Source organism: Giraffa tippelskirchi, chromosome 12 (genome assembly GCF_054371585.1).
Source record: "Giraffa tippelskirchi isolate mGirTip1 chromosome 12, T2T-mGirTip1v1.2.pri, whole genome shotgun sequence".
Taxonomy (NCBI): domain Eukaryota; kingdom Metazoa; phylum Chordata; class Mammalia; order Artiodactyla; family Giraffidae; genus Giraffa; species Giraffa tippelskirchi.
In genome coordinates, this window is record NC_137286.1 from 52,636,046 (window position 1) to 52,659,750 (window position 23,705).

A 23,705-nucleotide genomic window follows, 5' to 3' on the forward strand; every position below is an offset into this window, starting at 1 on the left:
AGCAAGTGTTTTTAGTCAAACCCATTCCTCTTTCGGCGACCCCCTCACCTCACTTCCAAGCCTACTCATCTGGTTCTTTGAAAAAAACTTCTGAGGTTTTATCCCACTCCGATGTTTCTCTTAAGCACTGCGGCAGTTGGTCACTTGCTGCTGGCCGTGGAGGCCGCAGGGCTGTGTGTCTGCCTTTGGGACGATGCCGGCCTCCAAGGGAGTGAAGCTCCGACGGAGAAGGCTTTGGGCTCGGGGAAGAGGACCCTAGGTCTGTACGCAACCGGGAGCAGTCAAACTGCTGAACCTGGCTTCCACACAACAGGTAGGAAAGAGGACCAACAACTCAAGCAGCCAGGCCACGGGGCAAAAGCAAGCTGTTGTCTCCTCAGGGCAAAATGCCACGATGGCCACTGCTGGCCTTGACAATCTGGAGTGCCACCATACTGCCCTCAGAAATTTAGGTCTCAGTCCAGCAGGCTCTGTCTAATTATCATGAACCCCTCCCCCCTAAAAAAGGGGGGGGATTTATTTTAAGCCCCAGTTGGCAAAATGCTAGAGGTTCGTCCAGGGAAAGGCCACCGCCCCAAACTCCAGGTCTCGGATTGCATTCCTCTCAGGCTTGGCCCCGCCGGGAGCCGGCCCCACAATTTAGTCTCTGGAATCACAGGATGGCCCCAGCACAGTGAGGCCGGCACAGAACCAGACTGCACAGAGGCACCTTTGAGGTCCACCAATTAGCACCCTCTGCTAGATCCTGCCTTTCACAAGTTAATTCTAAAGCTTCCCGCTAATGAGAGAGAAAGGATCCATTAGCATTCCCAGCAGCCCCGACAGTAAATTCAGCCCCACCTCCACACAGCTGCAGCATCTCCAGGTCAGAGAATGGGACTCGGGGGACCCCGCAGAGAGGCTGAGAACGGGGCCTGGGAGCAGGGCCTTCAGGCACTGTCCTTGCCCAAGAGTGGGGGCCTTTGGCTACAGCACTTTGAGCCTCTACACTTCAGTGTCTTCATCTGTAAGGGGCAGGCTGACAATATTGTCACCCCAAGACTACAACTGAATACAAATGTACTTTGGAGACATTGTGGGTTCCGTTCCAGGCTACTGCAACAAAGCAACTAAGCAAGTCACATGAATTTTTTTTTTTGCTTCCCAATGCATATCAAAGTTGTTTACACTGTACTGTACTCTGTTAAGTATGCAATCATATTAAGTCGAAAAGACAATACGTATACCAGGCAGCGCTAGTGGTAAAGAACCTGCCTGCCAATGCAGGAGATGTAAAAGACATAGGTTCGATCCCTGGGTTGGGACGATCCCCTGGAGGAGGGCATGGCAACCCACTCCAGTACTCTTGCCTGGAGAATCCCACGGACAGAGGAGACTGGCGGGCTACAGTCCACAGGGTCGAAAAAGAGTTGGACACGACTGAAGTGACTCAGCACTAGCACTGGGATACCTTAATTAAAAAATACTTTGCTGCTAAAAAATACTAACCATCAACTGAGCCTTCAGTGAGTCAGGAATCATTTTGCAAGAGTAACATCAAAGATCACTGATCACCTAACAAATGTAACAATAAAGAAAAAGTTTGAAGGACTAAATTACCAAAATGAGACACAGACACAAAGTCTGTGAAGCAAATGCTGTTGGAAAAATGACATCGATAAACTTACTGGATGCAGGGTGGCCAAAGACCTTCAGTTTTTTTTTTGTTTTTTTTTTAAGAAAACAGTCTCTGCGAAGTGCAATAATACGAGGTGTGCCTGTGCAATCTGGGAGGGACACTGGGCCATGGACGCTCCCCAGCATTCCTGCTGGGGCCTGGCTGCCATTTGGGGAGGAGATCCAATTCCTACAGCATAAAGGCATCATTTGGGCAAGGGACACAAAGGGCCTCCTTCTCACAAGGTGAGATGTGTGAGGCTGAATTTGGACATCGTAAAAGTAGAGATTTGGCTTTCACACAGCCAAGACTATGAAGAGAAATCCAGCCACAAATAGAGCAATATGGGGTTGTGTTGACCTTGAGGAATCTGTCTATACTGGCCAAACCAACTAGCTTATTATTGACAACTCCCCGGCTCTCTGCAAAAATAAGAAATTCTTGAAATGTTGGGTGTGGGAACTCAGCACTCCATTTGCCATAGAAATTCACTTAACTCCGCGTGTAGCTGACTTAAGACGAACAGCTCTTGTTACCTTCTGACCACTTCTGTGTTTTCCCTGGAGACTTTGTCATGCTTCGGCTCCCTTTCCCTCAGTCCTGGCTGTGGAGGCTCCCCCACTGAACCATCATCCCTCCGTCTCTCCCTCTCCACCTTGGGGGGCGGTGGTGCCGTGTGATGAAGCAGCAGAGGGCTTCTGGAAGGCAAGGTCTACATAAAGTTGAAGCCCTCCCAGGGGCAGGGACTTCTGGTTTCCCCAGCCTCTGGGGTATGAACAGGGTGTTCTCAAGTCCAGGGCCTGAGTCATCAGTCAATAAATACATATTTAGGACTAGTGCATGCTAGTCCCTGGGGGACAAAGAAATCAATAAGACAACTCCTGTCTTTTGAACTGCTGGTAGAAATAGATATTGGAGGACGGTGAGGGGGGAAAGCAGAGGTCAGAAGTGAACAGCTGACTACCTGGGGAAGGCTTGACCCAAAATCTTGCGAGGTGTCTTCAAAGATTCATTTTCAGTAAGAATGATAGTAACAGGGGCTTCCCTGGTGGCTCAGTGGTAAATAATCCGCCTGCCAGTGCAGAAGACACAGGTTCAATCCTTGATTTGAGAAGATCCCACATGTCTCAGAACAATTTTAAGCCCTTGACCTACAACTACTGAGCCCACGCTCTAAAGCCTGTGCTCTGCAACAAGAGAAGCTGCTGCAATGAGAAGCCCCGCAGCTAGAGAGCAGCCCCTGCTTGCTGAAACCAGAGAAGAGGCCACGCAGCAGCAAAGACCCAGCACAGCCAAATAAATAAATACAATTTAGAAAAGAATGATAATAATAATGGCTTATGCTTCAATGTGCTCTCACATTATGTCAGGTGCTGGCTAAGTGTGTTCCATTTCTAGACATTTTAAGCTAAGGTAGGTTCTATTATTATCCCTATTTTGCAGAGGAGGAAACTGAGGCTGGGTGAACTTAAGTGCTCACCCAATTACCAGCTAATAAACTGCAGAGCCAAGCACACAAAACCCCATCCCTGACATGCTGTATGTGTCTTTCATGCCAATGATGCAAGTCCACACTGGGCTTAAAGTCAAGGCGAGACAGATAAACTTAACAATCTCTTTCAATAAGAAATAACAGACTCTGACAGGGGGCACAGAACATAGGTGCTGGGGGCCTCCAGCCCAGTCTAGGGTGCAGTGTGGGAAGTTTTCCCAGTGTGGGTGTGTGCCAGGGGAAGATGGTGGGCAAGGGAGGAGGCACAGGGCAGGGCTTCCAGGTGGAAGGAACACCGAAGAGACTGTTTACCAAGGTGTGGCTTGTCTGGGGAGCTGGAAGATCCTGATGATGGCTATAGGAGAAAGACGTGAGGCTACAGAGACAGTGTGAGCCTGGGAAAGGCTCACAAGCACATGCTCTGTTCGGGTGTGCATCTTTAGAACTCGGGAGCCCCACCCAAAGCCTCCTGAAGAAGAGGGATTTATTCCTTTGGGAGACCATTCAGGGGACTTAACAGTAATACAGATGCCCAGGTGCCACTCAGGGCTTCCCAGGTGGTGGTATTGGTAAAGAATCCGCCTGCCAAAGCAGGCGCCGCAGGTTTCAATCCCTGGGTTGGGAAGATCCCCTGGAGGAGGGAATGGCAACCCACTCCAGTGTTCTTGCCTGGAGAATCCCATGGACAGAGCAGCCTGGCAGGCTACAGTCCATAGGGTGGCAAAGAGTCGGGCACGACTGAATCGGCTTAGCACGCAGGCGCCACTGGGAGCAACTGAATTTGAATCTCAGGAGGTAGAGCCTTGGGTGTCCGCAGTTTTAATGTGCTCTCCCAGGTGACAAATGTGTAGGGATTTGTGGGTTTTAAGTTCTGTCACGCTCCATCAACCTTGGGTGCACATAAGACCCAGGTTGAGTCAATCAGTTCATCCTCTTGGACTTAAAGTCCAGGCAAGACAGAGAACCTAATGATCACTTTCATTAAAGCAGAGACTGGCACCTGACTCAAGATGACAAATCAGAACCTGTCCTGAGACTGTTGGCATGAGGAAGCGCCCAGTTGTGATCTCTGTTTCCTCCGTAGGATGGATCTTGGGGTAGAATCTGACAGGAAGGCGAGTGTTGATGAGTGCTGTGGGTTGAAGCTGAGTCTGCAGAGTTGGCATATATATATATATATATATATATTATTATTATTAAAGTTGAACTGTGTCTGGTGAGTTTTTCAAGGACTGATGGAGATTTTCAGGGATAACCATCCCCACACCACTCTCTAGCATGTGATTCTCCCTGGAGCTTCTTCTTAGCTCCTCAGAGCCACCCAAGAGCCTGTTCCAGCTATGGGAGCCAGTAAAGTCCTAGTTTTGCTGAAACTGGTTTGATTTTGGGTCTTCTCATGGCTAGGCAGATTTCCAACCAATCAGGAGAAAGCTAAGGTCCAATACTGATCCCAGGAAGTATTTTTGCCATCCTCAAAAGTGCAAGGATGTGCTGTCAGTTCAGCTCACTCACTCAGTCGTGTCTGACTCTTTGTGACCCCATGGACTGCAGCACGCCAGGCCTCCCTGTCCTTCACCAACTCCCGGAGCTTACTCAAACTCATGTCCATCAAGTTGGTGATGCCATCCAACCATCTCATCCTCTGTCATCCCCTTCTCCTCCTGCCTTCAATCTTTCCCAGCACCAGAGTCTTTTCCAAGGAGTCAGTTCTTTGCAACAGGTGGCCAAAGTATTGCAGTTTCAGCTTCAGCATCAGTCCTTCCAATGAATATTCAGGACTGGTTTCCTTTAGGATTGACTGGTTTGATCTCCTTGCAGTCCAAGGGATTCTCAAGAGTCTTCTCCAACACCACAGTTGAAAAGCATCAATTCTTTGGCGCTCAGCTTTCTTTATAGTCCAACTCTCACATCCATACACGACTACTGGAAAAACCATAGTTTTGACTAGACGTACCTTTGTCAGCAAAGTAATGTCTCTTTTTAATATGCTGTGTAGGTTGGTCATTGCTTTTCTTCCAAGGACCAAGCGTCTTTTAATTTCATGGCTGCAGTGATTTTGGAGCCCAAGAAAATAAAGTCTGTCACTGTTTCCATTGTTGTGTTGTCAATGGCTCTTAATCCATCAGAGTTCCCAGGTGGCGCTAGTGGTAATGGATCCGCCTGCCAAGGCAGGAGATGCAGGAAATGCAAGAGAGGAGGGTTAGATCTCTGGATCAGAAAGATCCCCTGGAGTGGGAAATGGCAATTTTTTTTTTTTTGGCTGGAAAAACTCATTTACTGGCAAAATTTCTTGAGCCTCCTCCACTCCTCACATTTGAAAAAACTTTCCCTGTACCACGTTTTGAGGAACTCAGTTGTTTAGTGGGACCCAATCCTCTTTTGTAATTATCCCTCACATTCCTCTTTTTTTTTAAAATTATTTTTAATTGGAAGATAATTTCTTTATAGTATTGTGTTGGTTTCTGCCATACATCAACATGAATTGGCCATGGGTGTACATAGGTCCCCTCCATCTTGAACCTCCCTCCCATCTCCCACCCCATGCCACCCCTTGAGATTGTCACAGAACACTGGATTTAAGTTCCCTGCATCATACAGCTCAGATTCCTCTTTCAGACTTCAAGGGCTACACTGAGTCTGGCCATCTCAGATTTGATGAACCAGAGCTGCTCAATCTCTGCATAACCTTTAAGGTTTTATAGACTCTTGATCATATCACCTTTCTGGCTTCATCTTTCCACACTGACGTCCTTCAAGAACAAAGCACGCCAGCTTCTTGGGAAAGCCTTCTGTTTGGGCTATTACTCACCTTCCTACAGTTCTGAGATATTTCCTCTAGGAGAAGGTCATAAAACTGCCAGGTTTGGGTAGAGCCCAGGGAGAGCACTATTTTTGGCTTAGTGTCCGATACCATTTCTGAATGCTTGGTCCTGCATGGCTTTTAGCAAACAAACATTTTGCAAAGACCCTCAAGATTCCTTGGGAGCTATAAACAGCCTGGACACAGTCCGTTATTTTTATAATTTGGATTATGTTTTCCTAAATGCTTTGGATGAGACTTGCCCCTGCGAAAGCTTAATATGCATCTTCTTGTAAACTCATAAACTGGTCCGGCAGTTAATCACCATTTGTTTGCCATCTCTCCACAGAGTCTGGAACCATTTCATCTGCAGGCCTGGAACCATTCATTCCTCCAGATGATCTATGGACATTTAAACAAAGTCTGGGAGCACTGGCAATCCTTGGAGATCCCTACTGTTTATAATTCTTCATTTAGAAAAGTACCTATTTATCATATTTTTTGTTCCCTATCTCTAAGGACAATTCCGATCCATGGCGATTTCCCCCTGCATTCTGGAGGAACTTACTATTGGAAATGACCTTTGGGGTGGAACTTTGTCAGAAGGAATTTTGAACGTCTAAACATAATTCTTCCCTGTGTTTCTCCAGGCCTATTTCTACCTCCTCAAGGAATGCTAATAGATGATCGGTCCAGTTTCATGTTCTCTTTTCAGAAAGCGTGTTGTGCTTTGGCCAGTTAATTAGGACTTTACAAAGTGCCTGCTGACACTACTTTTTTTTACTATCTATTCCACCAAAGTGACTTTTAAATGTGACCCTTCCTGGATGGGTGGGCTTCCTTTGTGGGCAGGAGGCCCGGCATGTACGCCCTTGGGTGAGGGCCAGTGTGGAAGGAAAGTTGCCTTTTTTGGCCACTGAGATATGTCTGCCATCTTTAATTGCCGCTTCTCCCTTTCCTCCAGATGGTCCTGGGGTAGAGGGCCACAGGCTTTCCTTGACCTGTTTGTTTCCATGACGACTTAGGAATCTCCTTGCTTCTCTTCTTCCAAAGTATGGTTCTCACTGTCCTTACTCTGGCATCAGGAAACCTCTTTCCCGTTGATTCCAGAAAGCCTTTCAGTGTGTTCCCATTTTGGCTTATCTTGTTGTTTTTTTTTCCTTTGCTGCAGGCTTCCTTTCTCTCTGTGTGCACACTGCTTTCTTGGTTCTGAGCTCTGTCCCTCACCTGGAAGGACACTTATTCTTACTAATTAAAACAGGCAGTGTTTTTTTTTTTTTAACAATATTTTAATGGATTTTTGAAACATACCTTTCCCTGACATTCCAATGGCTCTCTTTAGAAACTAAATAAATATTTCACTTTCTCTTTGAAACCTCTCAATGGATTTAAAACACATTAGCAGATTTTATTTGCTCTTGGACATGTCTTTTGCTTGCTTGATGGCTCAGATGGTGGAGAATCCGCCTACAATGCCGGAGACCCTGGTTCGATCTCTGGGTCGGGGAGATGCCCTGGAGAAGTGAATGGCAACCCACTCCAGTGTTCTTGCCTGGAGAATCCCATGGACAGAGGAACCTTGTGGGCTATGGTCCATGGGATCGCAAAGAGTTGGACACAACTGAGCAACTAATACTCTTCACGTGTCTTTTAATGTCTATGATCAGGTTAGTAAGATCCCTCCACCGCTACAAGGCAGATTCTTTTAATCAGTTTTTCTGTTTCATTCATTCAACAAACATTCACTGAGTATTAGGCTCTGAGCAGGTTTTGGGGGTTCTCAGATGAGCAGCAGACAGTTCTGCATCCCCCTCCTGGAACTCTAGGGGGTCAGTTAGATGTGGGGATGAAGAATCCTAGTTTTGAGGACTCTTGAGAGTGGTGTTTGTGTGGTGTCTCAGGAGCCCCATGGTTATTTCCCATTCGGTTGCCACAGATCAACTTGGGACTTAACAAGGCTGGGGACTCTTTCAGAACTGGGGTCTCTGTCAGTAGCTTCTTTAAGGAAATGGACCACTGACTGCAGAGCAAGACATCTTTAGCACCAGCTGTGGTGACAGCTACATCACTACTGGCCTCAAGACTGGAACACCATCTGTCAAAATTCTACCTGCTGGACAAACCACAGCAGACTGCCCTGTGGGGTGGCACCCCTGCTCAGGGGTCCACTTCCGAGGACCAGGTTGGCATGGGACATCTGTGTGGAGTGTCCGTCCCAGAACCTTCCAGAACCACACCCCTGCTGGTAGACATGCACATATTCATGGTGCTGGAAAGATATAAAAGGGATTTTTTTTTTAAAAAGAAAACACAGAGCAAATTTCCCGGACTTTCTGTTTCCTTCAATCTGAGTTGGACGGTGAAGAAAGCTGAGCGCCCAAGAATTGATGCTTTTGAACTGTGGTGTTGGAGAAGACTCTTGAGAGTCCCTTGGACTGCAAGGAGATCCAACCAGTCCATTCTAAATGGACCACCTGGGTGGTCATTGGAAGGACTGATGTTGAAGGTGAAACTCCAATACTTTGGCCACCTCATGCGGAGAGTTGACTCATTGGAAAAGACCCTAATGCTGGGAAAGATTGGGGGCAGGAGGAGAAGGGGACAACAGAGGATTAGATGGTTGGATGGCATCACCGACTCGATGGACATGGGTTTGGGTAAACTCCGGGAGTTGGTGATGGACAGGGAGGCCTGGTGTGCTGCGATTCATGGGGTCGCAAAGAGTCAGACACGACTTCATGACTGAACTGAACTGAACATCAAATTTATTTCAAGAAATTGAAACAGTATTATACACACATTAAAAAAAGTCAATTTCCTGTTAAATGAAATCAGTTCACTATCCCTGGAGGTCATAACTATTTATAGTTTCATGTTTATCTTTCTAGATATTTCCGTATGCATATAAGCACACGTAATGTCAATCAATCGATTTCTCTAGCTAGCTAGCTATCATTTTAACAAAAAGTATTAGCAAGCCCCCAACTGCTCTCTCCCCAGTGGGTATTTCCTATTTCATTCTGTCTCTCAGTGAAACAGCCCTATAAGTCCTTCCACTCAAGGCAGGAGCTGAAGAGACTAAGAACTGAGTTCCCCAGCCAAAGGGGATATGTGTCCGTAGCTGCTGCTGCTAAGTCGCTTCAGTCATGTCCGACTCTGTGCGACCCCATAGACGGCAGCCTACCAGGCTCCCCCGTCCCTGGGATTCTCCAGGCAAGAACACTGGAGTGGGTTGCCACTTCCTTCTCCAATGCAGGGAAGTGAAAAGTGAAAGTGAAGTCGCCCAGTCGTGTCTGACTCTTAGCGACCCCATGGACTGCAGCCCACCAGGCTCCTCCGTCCATGGGATTTTCCAGGCAAGAGTACTGGAGTGGGGTGCCATTGCCTTCTCCAATATGTCCATTGAGAGAGATTTAAATATAAAACAGTTCATGTGAGCAAAGAAGCAAACTTAGATTTACAGAGAACCAACTAAGGGTTACTTGTGGGGGGAGGGAAGTGGGGAGGGGCACTATAGGGGTAAGGAATTAAGAGATACAAATTATTAAGTATAAAAGAAGCTTCAAGGATATATTGTACAATGTGGGGGATATAGCCAATATTCTGTAATAACTATAGATGGAGAATAATAGAGAATAACTTGTACAAATTGTGAATCACCTGTAACATATAATACTGTACACCAGCTATGTTGCTGCTGTTGTTCAGTCGCCCAGTTGTGTCTGACTCTTTGCGACCCCACAGACTGCAGCATGCCAGGCCTCCCTGTCCCTCACCATCTCTCAAAGTTTGCCCAAGCTCATGTCCATTGCATCAGTGATGAGTTGGCTGTTTGCATCAGGTGACCAAAATACTGGAGCTTCAGCTTCAGCATCAGTCTCCTTCCAATGAGTATTCAGGGTTGATTTCTTTTAAGATTGACTGGTTTGAGTTCCTTGCTGTCCAAGGGACTTTCAGGAGTCTTCTTCAGCACCACAGTTTGAAGGCATCAGTTCTTCGGTGCTCAGCCTTCTTTACGGTCCAGCTCTCACAACTGTACGTGACCCCCAGGAAGACCATAGCCTTGACTATATGGACCTATGTCGGCAAAGTCAGCTATACCCCACTTTAAAAATAAATGAAAATAAATAAAATGGTCCAAGTGAGGAATGCCAAATGCCTTTAAAAAGTTACATCCTCTTTTTCTCCTGGACTTAATTCCCATTCAAAAGCACGTATTCTGTCTTCTCTCTTCTGTAAGTTAGTAAATCCACATTTACCCCAACTACACAGTGGAAGGTAAGTAACCTGCGTCAGGTCATCCAGCTGGCTCAGGGGCAGAGTGGGGTTTGGGCAGGTCTGGGTGACTCCCAGGCGTCACCTGTCACCTCTGGCGAGTTCACTGGCTCCTTCTCAGGCACAGAGATGTTGGGTTTTCTGTCTGCTTCTACTGACCCTTGTCCATCTATTAATATGTGCTCATCTTCTTACCCAGGATAGAAGGAAGGATTCCCTTTGAGATCCCCTAGTCTCCTCTCAGACTGAGTTGGAGGCCTTCAGATGATCTACTAACAGTCTCCGGGGTCGCATTTCCATAATGTAAGCCCCTGCTCTCATCTATCTGTGCCTCTCCCTCTTGACCGCTGAGACTCTCAGTAAGCTCCTGGAGTAGCTTCATTTGTGCTTTTGCTACATCTTCCCTTTCTCCCTAGATGGGATTATTAACTAGTATATAGCTGGAGTTTCACTTATGAAAGTCTTCCTCACTTTCCTCTCCTGTTCTTGTCCGTGACTCCAGCGCACACCTACTAGCTGGTCTACAACTGCCAATTCTGCCTACAAAGGTCAGTATGGAGTGATAGCATTTGCGAATTGCTTACTTGTCAGTGTTGAGATTGAGAGTTTTTATTTATTTAGTTTTCTTTTTTTGATGGCACGGTGCAGCATGTGGGATCTTAGTTTCCTGACCAGGGATCGAACCTGCGTCCCTGCAGTGGAAGTGCGGAGTCTTAATCACTGGACTGCCAGGGAAGTCTGAGAGTGAGGGTTTTTAGACACTGAAGTGGATATGGAGAAAGAGAGAGACCTGAGGTTTGGGGCAGTTCTACGTCCAGCTGCGTGGCCCCTATCCCATCCTATCTCTGGACCTGCAGCTTCTCAATCTACAGAATCATGATCTGGGTGCCCCACTCCCCTGGGGGGTGGTGTCTCCCAGCTTCACAGTCTGGTATCTCTAGGGATTCAGTGACCAGGTATTAGCTCTGTAACTAAATGGCCTTGCCCACACCTGACTCCGAGGAGCCACTCTGGGGCCCCATCTGGACCATTTCTGGGTTTCCCCAAGCAAAATGTTGATGAGCAAGTAGGAAATGTTATTTGAAAAGTGACATTCCTATGTTTTAGTGCCAGCATGAAATTCTTCGGCAATCATACCCAGCAATATGACCATATACCTGAAACCACACCTTGAAAACACTTAGTAACCTCTTGTTTTAAAACAACTTTTGGGTGTCTATACTCAGATGCCCCAGGTTCCTATAAGGGAGAACAGACCACCCAGTATGTTCCTCTCCTCATTCCAGTAAGTTCTTGGGAGCAGAACCAGCTTGGACCCACTTATCCACCAAATGGCAACTGTTTGAACTGACAGTGCGTCTGCATCTCTCCCAACTAGCAGAAGGCCACGGTATTTGGATTAATGAACAAGTTGGTGCCAAGCACAAATACCATAGGCATTTAGCAATAGGAGCAGATAACCAAGTTATTCATCAAATTCAAAACTGTTTAGAATGGCTAATGCAAAGCTGAAATAAAGAAGATCCCCAGCTGATGGGCGGCAGGGAAGGGTGCCAATCTAGGAAAAAACCAATGTATTGCTTTATGTGACGTTTTTCTCTACCACTATGGCTTTCTTTTTTTAATTTGTTGGAGGCTGAGGGAATGTCTTCACTTTTGCATTAGAGAGTCAGTATAGCACGCTGGCCGAGAACATAAAGTCTGAACAGATACTCTAAACCTCAGTTATCCCATCTGAAAAATGGGGATATACTTTGGCTGCCTCATAGGGTTATTGTGAAGAGTAGATGAGTTAATACAGTAATAGACCACTTAGAACAGATGCTACAATAGAGTAAGTGTTGATAAGTAAGTTGCCAATGTTAGTCTTATATTACCAATAAGAACCATTGTTTTGATTGTAACAAAGTATCTACTATATGTTAGAGCCTTTGGATGTGTGGGAATTGGGGGAAAATCCGCAGAATTCCCTCAAGGACTTTTTTATTTTTTAAATTAAAAAATTACTTTTTATATAATTTTTAAAGGTCACACTCCATTTACAATTATTACAAACTATTGGCTCTATTTCTCATATGGCACAAGTACATGCTTGCAGCCTATCTCACACCGAGCGGTTTGCATCTCCCGCTCCACCAGCACTGTGTGGCCCACCCCCTACCCCCACTGACGACCACAGGTTTGCTCTCTGTACCTGTGAGTCTGCTTCCTCTTATTTTGTTATACTCACTAGTCTGTTGTATCTGTAAACTTCCACATATAAGTGGTATCATACAGTATTTGTCTTTCTCTGTCTGACTTACTTCTAGCATAATGCCCTCCAAGTCTATCCAGATTGCTGCAAAGGAGGCTTTGACATCTTGGCAACTGTAACTAATACTGCTATGGATATTGGGGTACATGTATCTTTTTGAATTAGTGCCCAAGGATGTTTAGATAACCTTGACCTCTGGGTAGTTCTCAGTACATTATCAGTTATCCTCAAGTTTTGCTGAGCAACCACTATAAGACAAAGTCTCCCACCTAACCGCAGGGTCATCTCAACAATGTGATGGACACAGCTGTTTCAAAATGAGGAGACTGAGACTCAGGGAGATTAAGTGGTTTGTCCAAAGTCACTAAGAATATAAATGGCAGGGAGAGGTTCAAACCCAGGTCTTGTGGTGCCAAGTCCAGTGTATTTCCCACCAAATCATAGCTATTTCTCATTTTCACCAGGGCTTACTTTTTCCTGTTAGTCAAATAATATGCTCCATATATATAATGATGGCTCATGATTAGAGATGTGAATATGTTTAGAGATATACAGTTTTCCATAAACAAACAAAAATATTAAAATATTTTAAGAAAAGAAAAAATTTCCCAAACCATCTCCCCTACTCTATCCCCACAAAAACTTAGGAAGTTGAAATAGAGAATCTTTTTTTCTTTCTTTTAGGTATTTTTAGGTCAAATTTTCATAGAGTTTTCATAGAGCCTGGGCCTAATAGCCTCTGTGTGGTATGCTCCATCTCTAAGTTGTGTCTGATTCTTTGAGACCCTTTGGACTGTTGCCCAACAGGCTCCTCTGGCCATGGAATTCTCCAGGCAGGAATGCTAGAGTGGGTTGCCATTTCTTCCTCCAGGGGATCTTCCCTGACCCAGGGATTGAACCCTCATCTCCTGCCTGCATCTCCTGCATTGGCAGGAGGGTTTTTTTTACCACTTGAGCCACCTGGGAAGCCAACAGCCTCTGAGTGACAGGTAAATATTACACAATAATATGTTTAGGGAATGCTATCTACAACACCAATTCATTGCAGTCCTTTCAGACCTCAAGCCATTCAGAGCCTGTCTTAAATTCAAAATCAGGTGGGCTTCCACACCTAGAGATTGGTCACTGACCCAGAGAGGGAAGACTTGGGTGCCATCTTGGTTTGGCTTGGGCACCATCTTGGTTTGGCTTGGGTGTCATCTTGGCTTGGGTTTGCGTTGCCGTCATTGACTCTTCGCCCAGGCATGTACATGTGGGGAGCAGTATGTTCCCTAGCAATGCACCCCTGAAGTCAGCAGACTCTGCCAATCGCATCTATTTGCTCATGGAGAAACCAGATGCTCGGAGTTTAGGAATCTCCTTTCTCAAAATGCTCTCAGCAGAGAAAAATCACAGCAATGTAAAACCTCACCGCCTGGAAGAGGGTGGCATCAAGCTTTTCCTTACCATATGACCTTGAGATACCCAAGGACACAAAACCAAGGGCAGTAAGGGAAGCACTTTGAAATTGGTATTCAGAAATTTGACTTTCAGACTATTTTAGCTGTACTGACTATACAACATAAACTCCCATGAACTCCTTGCTCTGTGGCAGAAATGACCTACCGAACCTAGCAGTGAGGGATTATTAGGAGGTCTGGACCTGTGAGGGAAGTGATCATGGACCTCCTCACATCTACAGGTGAGCCAGTCCTCAAGCTCTGCGGTTTCAATTTTTAAATTTTGGCCACACCACACAGGTTTCAGGATCTCAGTTCCTCAACCAAGGATTGAACCTGGACCACAGCAGTGAAAATGCCAAATCCTAACCGTGAGACCACCAGGGAACTCCTATAAGCTCTGCATTTCTTTGTGCTTGCATAAATGGAAGCCCATCTGAGAAAACACAATTGCATTAAAAATCTGTTTATTATTTATATTTTACCTCTTTGCCATAAAGGATATGGATCTGTCAAATTCCCACTCTGACAGTGGGGTGTGTCCAGGTGGTAAGTCATGGTTCACCTGTAGACCATGGGACAAACGGAAATAAGGACATTTCCCACTTGCAGGTCCTGGAGGAAGGACCTGGTGTACCTCAGGGGGCCACATGGGGAGGTCAAGGCCAAGTGTGAACAGAGACAGGACTCGGGGCACATGCCTTTAGGGGCCGTGGGTAGAGGGTGCCGGGGTTCATGACCTAAGGCCAGATTGGTCAATTCAAACTAAAAAAGTGGGCTTCTGGTGAGCCTGAAGGGGGTCTCAGCTAAGGGGGCACAGGCGGTCCTGGGGAGACGGAGAGACTATGGGTCATGACCCCTGGCTGCTATCTAGGGCGTGCACTTGCATGAGGGGGCTGGTGTCAGTTTAAGCTCCCCACAGCCCACTTGGCCAAACAAAACACGCGGAGGCAGCGATACCACGGGGTAGCTCAGCTGAACCCTCAGCAGCCCAGTGGATTTGTTTCTGTGCGTGCGGGTGTACTCAGCTGCTCAGTCAGATCTGACTCTTTGCATCTCCAGGGACTGCAGCCTGCCAGGCTCCTCTGTCCATGGGATTCTCCAGGCAAGAATACTGGAGTGGATTACCATGCCCTCCCCTAGGGGATCGTCCCAACCCAGGGATTGAACTCGAGTCTCTTTTGTCTCCTGCATTGACAGGTGGGTTCTTTACCACTAGTGCCTCCTGGGAAGCCCACAAGATGCCCAAGTGAAATAGAAATCAACAAGCTTTAGGGCGCTGGTACTCGTATATGCTCATCCCTGCTGTGTGTCCTGTGAAGGACACAGAATCTAAAAGACTTAGCTGTGTTTTACCAGATTGTTGACAGAATCTTTTGTTTTCAAGTTTCTGCCAGATTTTCAGACTCTGACAAACCCAGGATCCTGATTCCTGAAAGCTCTCCATCTTGGAGTGTTGCTTTAAACAAAACAATCGAAAAAAGAAAAGTAAACTCAACTGGCAATTTTGTCATAGTTTTCTGCATAAACAGTGTCTGCAGCACTTTCATTCTTTACTGTAGTAAATCTGGATATAATCATTTTATAAGGTATGTAGCACGCATTTATGTTTGTCAAGTAGCAGTGACTTTTAATCTTTTGGTGGTGGTGGTTTAGTTGCTAAGTCGTGTCTGACTCCTGTGACTCCATGGACTGCAGCCCGCCAGGCTCCTCTGTCCATGGGATTTTCCAGGCAAGAATACTGGAGTGGGTAGTCATTCCCTTCTCCAGGGGATCTTGCCGACTCAGGGATTGAACCTGAGTCTCTCACATTGTGGGCAGATTCTTTACCCTCTAAGCCGCAGAGACAAATTCTTAAATCTTTCAAGTAAGTAAGTGTTAGTTGCTTGGTTGTGCTCAACTCTTTGCAACCCCATGGATTGCAGCCCACCAGGCTCCTCTGCCCACGAGATTTTCCAGGGAAGGATACTGGAGCGGGTCACCATTTCCTTCTCCAGGGGATCTTCCCAACCCAGGGATTGAACCTGGGTCTCCTACACTGCAGGCAGATTCTTTACCGACTGAGCTACAAGGGAAGCAAAGGGGGCTATAAAAGATATTTGCATTTGGCATTTTTTTTTTTCCAATTTCTGCCCAAATCACAACATCTCTTTTTCCTCCGGCCCTTAGAATTATAAAGTTTCACACCTCAGTGGGCGTTCTTGCCTCTTGACCCTTAGGCTCTAATGTGATACAGCATTTTCTCCTTATGGGTCAGATCTGGCTAAGAAGCTGTCATCCTTTTAAAAGGTGCTCATTTTTCACCAAGGAAACTGACTTCTGACTGTCTGCACACTTGGGCAAGGCAGATCTTAATTTTTTCCACTGTCCTGTTCATCGCTCTTCAGAGCAGCGTTGCTAAGGGAGGGGAGGCCGAAACCGCGCTGTCACGCAGTCAAAATGAGGAAAGGGGAAGCCTGTCATCTGAAAGGCTGGGTCCCCCCTCTTTAAGTTAAGTCTCTGTTAGTTTGTTGAATGAATTAACAATGAATGTTGTTTGAAAAGCAAAGCCATTCTCCTTGAGAGCCACAGGGACACTGCAGACACTTAAAGGTTGTGTGAACTTACACTTGGGATGTTTTAAGTCAAATTCTAGAACAGTGGTCTTTAAGGAGGGGTGCCCTTTCGTTTCACGGAACAGATGCCAATAAGCCTGCACTTTGTCTGTTTAGGATCAGTTTCATTTGGGTATATCCTGCCTCTCTTCATGGGTGGCAGGCTTTGGGAGATAGTATCCCTCTAAGACATGACTTAATTTGGGGACCACACTTGGCAAAAGCAAGCGCTTGAGTTTAATTCATTTGGTAGCAAGGCCAAAGGGAAAAAAGCCCTTTAAACTTGCAGAACCTTGGCTACCCCTCTCCACCTCTCTAGGCATCAGTTTTGAGAGGTGGAGATGCCAGCACTCTCCCTGATTGCTTCCCTAGAAGCAGCGAGCATCACTGCGGGAGTGACTTGACCCCCGCCCCCCCACCTCGTCCGGGTGTTAGGAACGCTCAGTGCTGATCATTTTATTTTGCATCTCCTCATCTAAGGATTCTTCTATGTGGCCCCCACGGGCTGGTTTAAAAGCCAAGTCAAGGGGCGTGTGAACTAGGGGCTTCTCATCCTCCGCTGTGTATTTTTACACACACTGGGGAAGGATTGAATCGGGCCTCAGAGAGGCTTGGAAGGAGAGAAAGCAGACAGGTTCCCTAGCGAAGGTCACAGAAGCCCTCTTTGAATAAGATGCCGGGTTACGGCAAGACCCTTTTTGTCCTAAATCTAGTTATTAACTGAACACCCGCAAAGGGGGACACAGTTTGTGATAGCGTGGGGAGTGAGCGGAGAAGCCACCTCTCATTCGGTATGTCTATTCGGAGCGTAAGAGCCTGTCTACCACCTGAGAGGGAAAGGCTGGGAGCAGGGTTATTGAAAAAGGATGCTGGGGACCTCCCTCACCACCACCACAGCTCAGAGGCTCTCAAGGGGGCAAGGACCCTCCCCACAAGGAGAGCACCACACCGCTCTACAAGGAACCTGCCAACCCTTCAGAACATGGAGAGTCCAGCTCATTGCTAATATCATCCGGCCTGGAAGGTGGCAGCAAAAACCAGGCTCCGAGAAACCGTGGAGCCCGCCTGGCTGTGCGAGTGCCCCACCCACAGCCTTTGTCCACCCTGTTTGCCATCCAACAAAGTCTGCCCCAGTTGCTAATTGGGGATCATGTCCCTTATAAAGGAGGCCTGCTTGTTGCCTGCCCTGGTAGTGGAACAGCAGGAAGTCTCTGAGCGAAAAAAAAAAAAGAAAGCCATTTTCGTATATTATACCTCTCTTGGACGGATTCATGCCAGACTCTTTTCCAGTTCTCCTTCAGCTGCCCTCAGGAGCACAGTCCATCTCTTTTCTAGGGGGTCAGGGCTCAAGACTCCCCTGACAAATCACTCGTGTCTGAAGAGCACAGCCCGTGCACCGGTTTTGTCCAGAGGACAGGTGCAGGCTCACGGCTGCTAACATCCTATGTTATGTTTGTGCTGCGTGTGCCCGGTTGCTAAGTCATGTCCCACGCTTTGCGACCCCACGGACTGTATCCCGCCAGGCTCTTCTGTCCATGGCAGTGTCCAGGCAAGAATACTGGAGTGGGTTGCCATTTCCTCCTCCAGGGGATCTTCCCCACCTAGGGATGGAACTCATGTCTCGTGCGTCTCCAGCATTGGCAGGTGGATTCTTTACTACTGAGCCACCTGGGAAGCCCTATGCTTGTGAGAGAGGACCCTAAAGCCAGAGGAGAAGGTGACGGATCTTCTCCAGGTGAAAGCCTGCCACTCAGTGCGACCTGCAATTCTGACCCGTGAGCTGGGCGAGCGTAGCTCTGTAGTCGCTGCGCTTCAGCTTAGCCGGAAGGTAAATAAATACAGCGGGGAAAACTCATCCCTGGGTTAGCTCCTGCCTCCCAGACTGGCGCCCCGAGTCTCCCACTTTGAGAACATCCAACTTCGAAACCTAAAAGAAACGCGCGGCTCATCATTTCCGCTAGATGGCGCGATGTCCCCTAATCCGTCCGCAAGACATCCGATTTATAAAAATAAATACAATCCGACGCCTTCCGAAACCACACCACATAATAGCAGCTAGCAGGCTCCCATCAAAAAAAAAAAAAAAAAATCTAAATCTGGGGGAACTGACTCTACGTCCGAGCAAATCTAACGCAATGACATTAACAGGCTGCCAGCAAGAATTGCACGGGGGCGCCCCCCTCATCGGCCCTCCCCCTGGGTACACCTGTTCCCCTGCCCCAGCGCTCTCCCTGGGATGGGCCACGGCTCGAGCCACGCGCGGAGCCTTCTTTGCGCGGAGCCCGCCGGGTCCACCTGTCCGCTTAGGAAACCAGGGTCCCCTGGGATCCTACCCCTTAAGCACTCAGCCCAAGCCCCTCATCTCCCTGCTCACCTGCCCTCCCAGGCAAGGGACCGCTCGGACCCGAGCCCACACAGAGCGCAGCGTCGACGCCCCCGGGGCCGGCGCTCGAGCCGCAGCTCTAACTAAGCAGCCTGGCGCAGGGCAGGGGGGGACGCGGCCCGGGCGAGTCGGGCCAATGAAAGCTCACGGCGGGACGGCCAGGTGGCCTGCTCGGTCCCAGGCTCCGCGGGGCCGATCTGAAGGGCCGCCCGAGGAGGAGGTGGCCGCGCGGGAGAAACGGAGCTCCCAGCACGCGCACAGTGGTACAGACGGTCGCCGGGTGTGCCCAACCGCGCGCGCTGCTGGCTGCCGGGGGAGAGCATTTTAGGGAAAAAAAAGAACAAATATCAAACCACAAAAACTTTACTGCTGCCAAGAGCTCAAGCGATCGAGGTGCAGCAAAGCTCCAAATCTGGGCAAGATGAAAGCAAGATGAGACGCAAGGTTGGGGGGCGGGGGTGGGAACCAAAGCGGTGCGGTGGCCCGGGCAAGTGGCGGCGGCGGCGCCTCGGGGCTGTCAGAGCCGGGTCGGTCCCGCTCCCGGCGCGCGCTTACCTTGGCGGCTGCATGAGCCCCTGCAGCCCGCGGGGGGTGGCGCTGGCCGGGCGGCGGGCGAAGAGGGGGTGCCGGAGCGCCGCTCTCGGCCCCGGGGCAAAGTGGGAGGGGCTCGGCAGGCGCTGGTCCCCGCCACCCCGGCCGGCTCAGCAGCGGCCCGGGGCGCGCCGCCTGCTCCCGGGCTGCATGCCTGCGAGCGCCTGGAAGAGCCGGCCCGAGAGCGAACGGCGAGTGCTTCCCTAGCCCACAGGCTCGGGAGGCGCAGCCCGCGCTCGGGAGACAACTGCCGAGTCGGGCTGCTCGGGCCAGCCCCCTCCCTCGCCCAGCCCCCGCCCGCCGCCGCCGCCGCCGCCGAGCGCTCGGCGTCGCGAGGTTGGTTTGAGCGCAGAGGGGAGGGGGCGGGCCGGGCGCCCCGGGGGGGCGAGGCGGGCGGGGCCGGCCGGGAGGGGGCCGGAGGGGAGGCGGCGGTGCGGACTCGGATGGCCCTGCCCTCGGCGGCCGCACCTTCCCGCATCAGCACCGGTTGAGGGGTGGGCTGGGGCTGCGCATGCTGCAAGTCGAGACTTCCCTAAACGCCCGGGTCAGGGGGCGCGGGCGACAAGTGCGGCGACGCTCGAGGCGCCTCCAACTTTCCTAATCTCCCGCTGGGATGCCCCGGAGAGCACGTTTCCATCATCCTTTACAAGGTGGTCCAAGGGTCAGGGACCGGGGCGGGGTCGGGGGAGTTGCTCTGAGGTTTCTGGAATAGACCTTCGCTTCCAGGAGAAACGCCGCTGCACTCTCCAGAGACACACCTTTGTTGTAGATGTTTGTTTTAAGACTCCTCTGTTAGAAAACTAACACACGTATGTTAAATGTGTAATGCACGAATACGTTGTTGCGTACAATTGTACAAAGCTCAGGCTTATCTAGAGGATAAAGACGACCGTATCACGTCCCCTCCACCTTGCAGCCGCTCCCCAGCGGTCACCTCGGGTCGGGCTGTGCTCCGTTGCGGGTCTTTCTCGTCCTTGCTCTGCCCTTTTACTCGCACACGCGCGGATTGCAAGTGGATTCTCACGGGCTTTTCAAAAGAAATGTTTCACCGCGCGGCGCACGCACACACTGGCGAGACCACGGCCACTTGAGCTGCGATAAATTCCCCAGAGGCTTCCGGAATCCGGAGAAAGATCCGGATCCCTGCAGTGACACACGAGGAGCCACCCCATCGCCGCGCACAAATCTGAAACCGCAGCTGGGCCCTGAAGTGAGCCTGAACACACAGCTCACGCCCCTGTTAGCGTTGCGCGCCTGGAGAAATAGGCCAGCGCATTTCAGACTGGGTGATGCCCTTGGCGGTTTTTTTTTTTTTTTTTTTTTTTTACAGAAAATAAGCTTAGTATTTGGATATGATGAGACCTCTTTGGATTTGCAAAATAAAAAGGTATTATCTACATTAAAACGCGATCGTTGTTTATGCTTGAGGTCCTGAGGGATGTGGTTTGAACTCTATATTCTGTATTTTATTGGCATTGAGATAGTCTATAGCTGGGATATAAATAAAATCCATGTGATTTAGCAGGAAGAGATTGGGTATTGGGATCGCTGGTTTCTATAATTAGCTCTGACCTTGGGCAAGAGTTTTAGCATTGTTGGGCCTCAGTTTCCTCACCTATACATAGAGGAGTGGTACTAGATGTTGGGAGGGGGAAGGGGAAGGCGGCGGGGGGGGGGGGCGGAGATCCAGCCCTAACAGTTGGTGAAAACTGATTTCTTCCTTCCTCAGTCTTTCAACTCAGCTCTAACCTCTCCTCCTTAGAGAATGGCTGTTCCAGCACATGTTTCCCTTCCTAACAGTGATCTCACTTTGCAGTTATGCACTGGTTAGCATGACCCTTACCTAGTGTGTCCTCCCATCAGACTGTAAGCACATTGAGGGCAGGAGTCTGGACCACTTGGGGTCCTCATTGCATCCCCAGCATTTAGTATAATGCCTAACACTTGATAGGCATGCCACACGAATCTCCGAATCACTATCACCCATATAGACGATTTCTTACTGCTTGTCCAACTCCATTGTCATTTTAAAAAGATCTGTAAGTGGAAACATTTTAAAATGAAACCTTTGGAAAGGACCCAGAAGGGTTTTCTCTTCTTGGGGGACAAACAGTTCACTGTCTAAATGAGGACAGATGATTCTCAGCTTAACAGAAGGCTGTGGAGACAGCTAGCTGCTATTTACCTTGATGAGCACCAGCTCCTGTGGAGGAGACAAGGAATATGAATGTTACTCATTAAAGTGCTTGATTAAGTTGGAACCAGGCAAAGGCAGTTGCAATGCACACATGAGCAGTCAGACTTAAATGAGGCCATGGGGTGTGTTTAGGGTGCAAATTAACAAATGTACATGCTCTCAACCAACCTTCTAGAAACATTCCTAATATCAAGGTCCAGGGAATGCTTGACTTTCTTTACTGCAAAGGACCTGAATTCCTTAAAAAGATGAACAGGAAATGGGCTAACATGGGTCCAAGAGTTAAAAAAAAGTTAAAGCCATTATGAAAAAAGGGGTGGGGGGAGGGAGTGAAGGTCTAATGCAGCCTGAGACTAATATCTGTAAATTTCTTTCCTGTTCCACGCACAGAGTTGCTGGGAGAGGTTAAAACCTGGGTTTACATTTATAGAGGAAACTGGGAGGGCTGGGGTTTCCACCCCTTCTCGGCTGCTTGTTTCTTTTCTCTTGCTTGCAAAGGATAGGTACAGCCCTGGATGCTCAATCCAAGTCCCTTGCGCAAGCTTCTGGTTTCCACAGTGAGCCTTAGTCTGCTGGGAAGTGTGCCGTGTGGGTGAGGCTGGAGCCTTTGGGAGGAGGTGCCACCCCCCAGCGCAGGGAGCCCTGTGTTACTGGGGTGTGGAGCATGGAGCTGTTTCTAGTGGGGGGTGGCACCTGTAAGCGAGAGTGCACCCTCAGAAAGTAAATTCCCAATGAAACTGACTAAGGCTTCTTCCCAGCTGGCAAAACAGCGTGAAGTGAACTGACACGACTCTCCACTGAGGGCTGGCACCTGGACTTTGGACTGAGTCGCTTTGGATTGAGTACCCCTCCATCATGATTTTCCGGGTAAATTCAGGTTCAAAAGTAAAAGTGAGGCTTAAAGGAGAAGCAGATCAGGAGCTGTCATAGGAGCCTTTTAAAGAGAGAGGGACTGGCTGTCCCACCCCTGGCTTCAGCGAGACACAAGGAAGGAGTGGGTGCTGAGGACTTAACTTGTTTGGCATAGACCTGAAGAAGCAGCGTGGGGTGGATGGCATCCCAGAGGCATTGCCTGCTCTAATAAATCCAGCGCGTTTTGTGTCAAGCAGTTATTCTGCAGCTGGTGCTGCGCTGGACCTTGCAGTAGGCACTTACTCGAGGAACACAGCCTCTGCCCATAAGACACTTGCAGTCCAGTGGGAGAAAGGAAGGCGGAGCAGTGAAGTCTCAGTAACTGGGGTTTGGGGGAGGCGGTGCCTGAGCAGCTACACTTTTTCATTTCATCAGCCTCTGTCCTCATATAATTATAGTGACACAGAGTGCTTGTGCAAATTCAGCTTTAAGGCCAGAATCTAGCCTTCCCTTCCAACTAGACTGTTGCTGATGAGTCACTATAGACTCTCGAGTTGACACTACAAGGTAGAGGGGCAGACAGTGTCATAGGATTTAGAAGGTAGGTTCATCACTGCTTGGAAGGATTGGGAACAAGTCTTTATGGAAGAGGTGTCGTTTGAGGTGGTCTCTGATGGATGGACTTGATTTTATTCTGTGGATGTTAGGGAATTAGGGAGAGTATTCCAGGTGTCAGGGGTGGGTGGGGGTGTCCCATGAATAAAGTCCTGGAGATAGCAAAATGTGGGAAGTTCAATAAGGAATGGTTAAGTCTAGTTGGAATTCATGGGCTGGAACAGAGATGTGATGGAGAAGGAGGTTAGGGTCACCATGCAGGGAAGCTCGGTTGCAGAAGGACTAATAGGAAAGCACTGAAGGTTACTGAGTAGAGAAATAACGGAAGTGAAGCTGCCCTTTAGGCAGGTCAATGGAAGATGGTTTGGAGAGACAAGAGTTGGGCAACCAGCCAGAAGAGTCTATTAATCTTGACATATTACTGTCAGGAGCATGACCCGGGGTGCTAAGACTGTACTGGGAGGTACAGAGCTGTAGAAGACCCAAATGCTTTGCAGAAGTGGACGACAGAGGAGTATCAAGGTAGGTGTCAGATGGGGTGAGTTCTCATTACAGG

At 48.7% G+C, this 23,705-nt stretch overlaps 1 protein-coding gene and 1 long non-coding RNA gene across 3 annotated transcripts in view; one reads left to right on the forward strand and one right to left on the reverse strand.

The window, feature by feature from the left end:
* RGMA (repulsive guidance molecule BMP co-receptor a) overlaps window positions 1-19,967 on the reverse strand; it is a 49,375-nt gene extending 29,408 nt beyond the window's left edge. Inside the window, exon 1 of one of the 2 annotated variants that reach the window (XM_081550392.1) lies at window positions 19,450-19,967. In XM_081550392.1, coding sequence (XP_081406518.1) covers window positions 19,450-19,463 — 14 coding nt within the window. In that variant the 5' untranslated portion in view covers window positions 19,464-19,967. The remainder of the gene's footprint in view (window positions 1-19,449) is intronic. The other variant, XM_081550393.1, reaches the window with a different exon arrangement.
* LOC145529770 (uncharacterized) lies at window positions 1,128-19,716 on the forward strand. The gene is made up of 2 exons (XR_014071337.1): window positions 1,128-1,297; window positions 15,079-19,716. It is a non-coding gene; the product is annotated as an uncharacterized LOC145529770 (long non-coding RNA).
* Window positions 19,968-23,705: the final 3,738 nt, after the last annotated feature.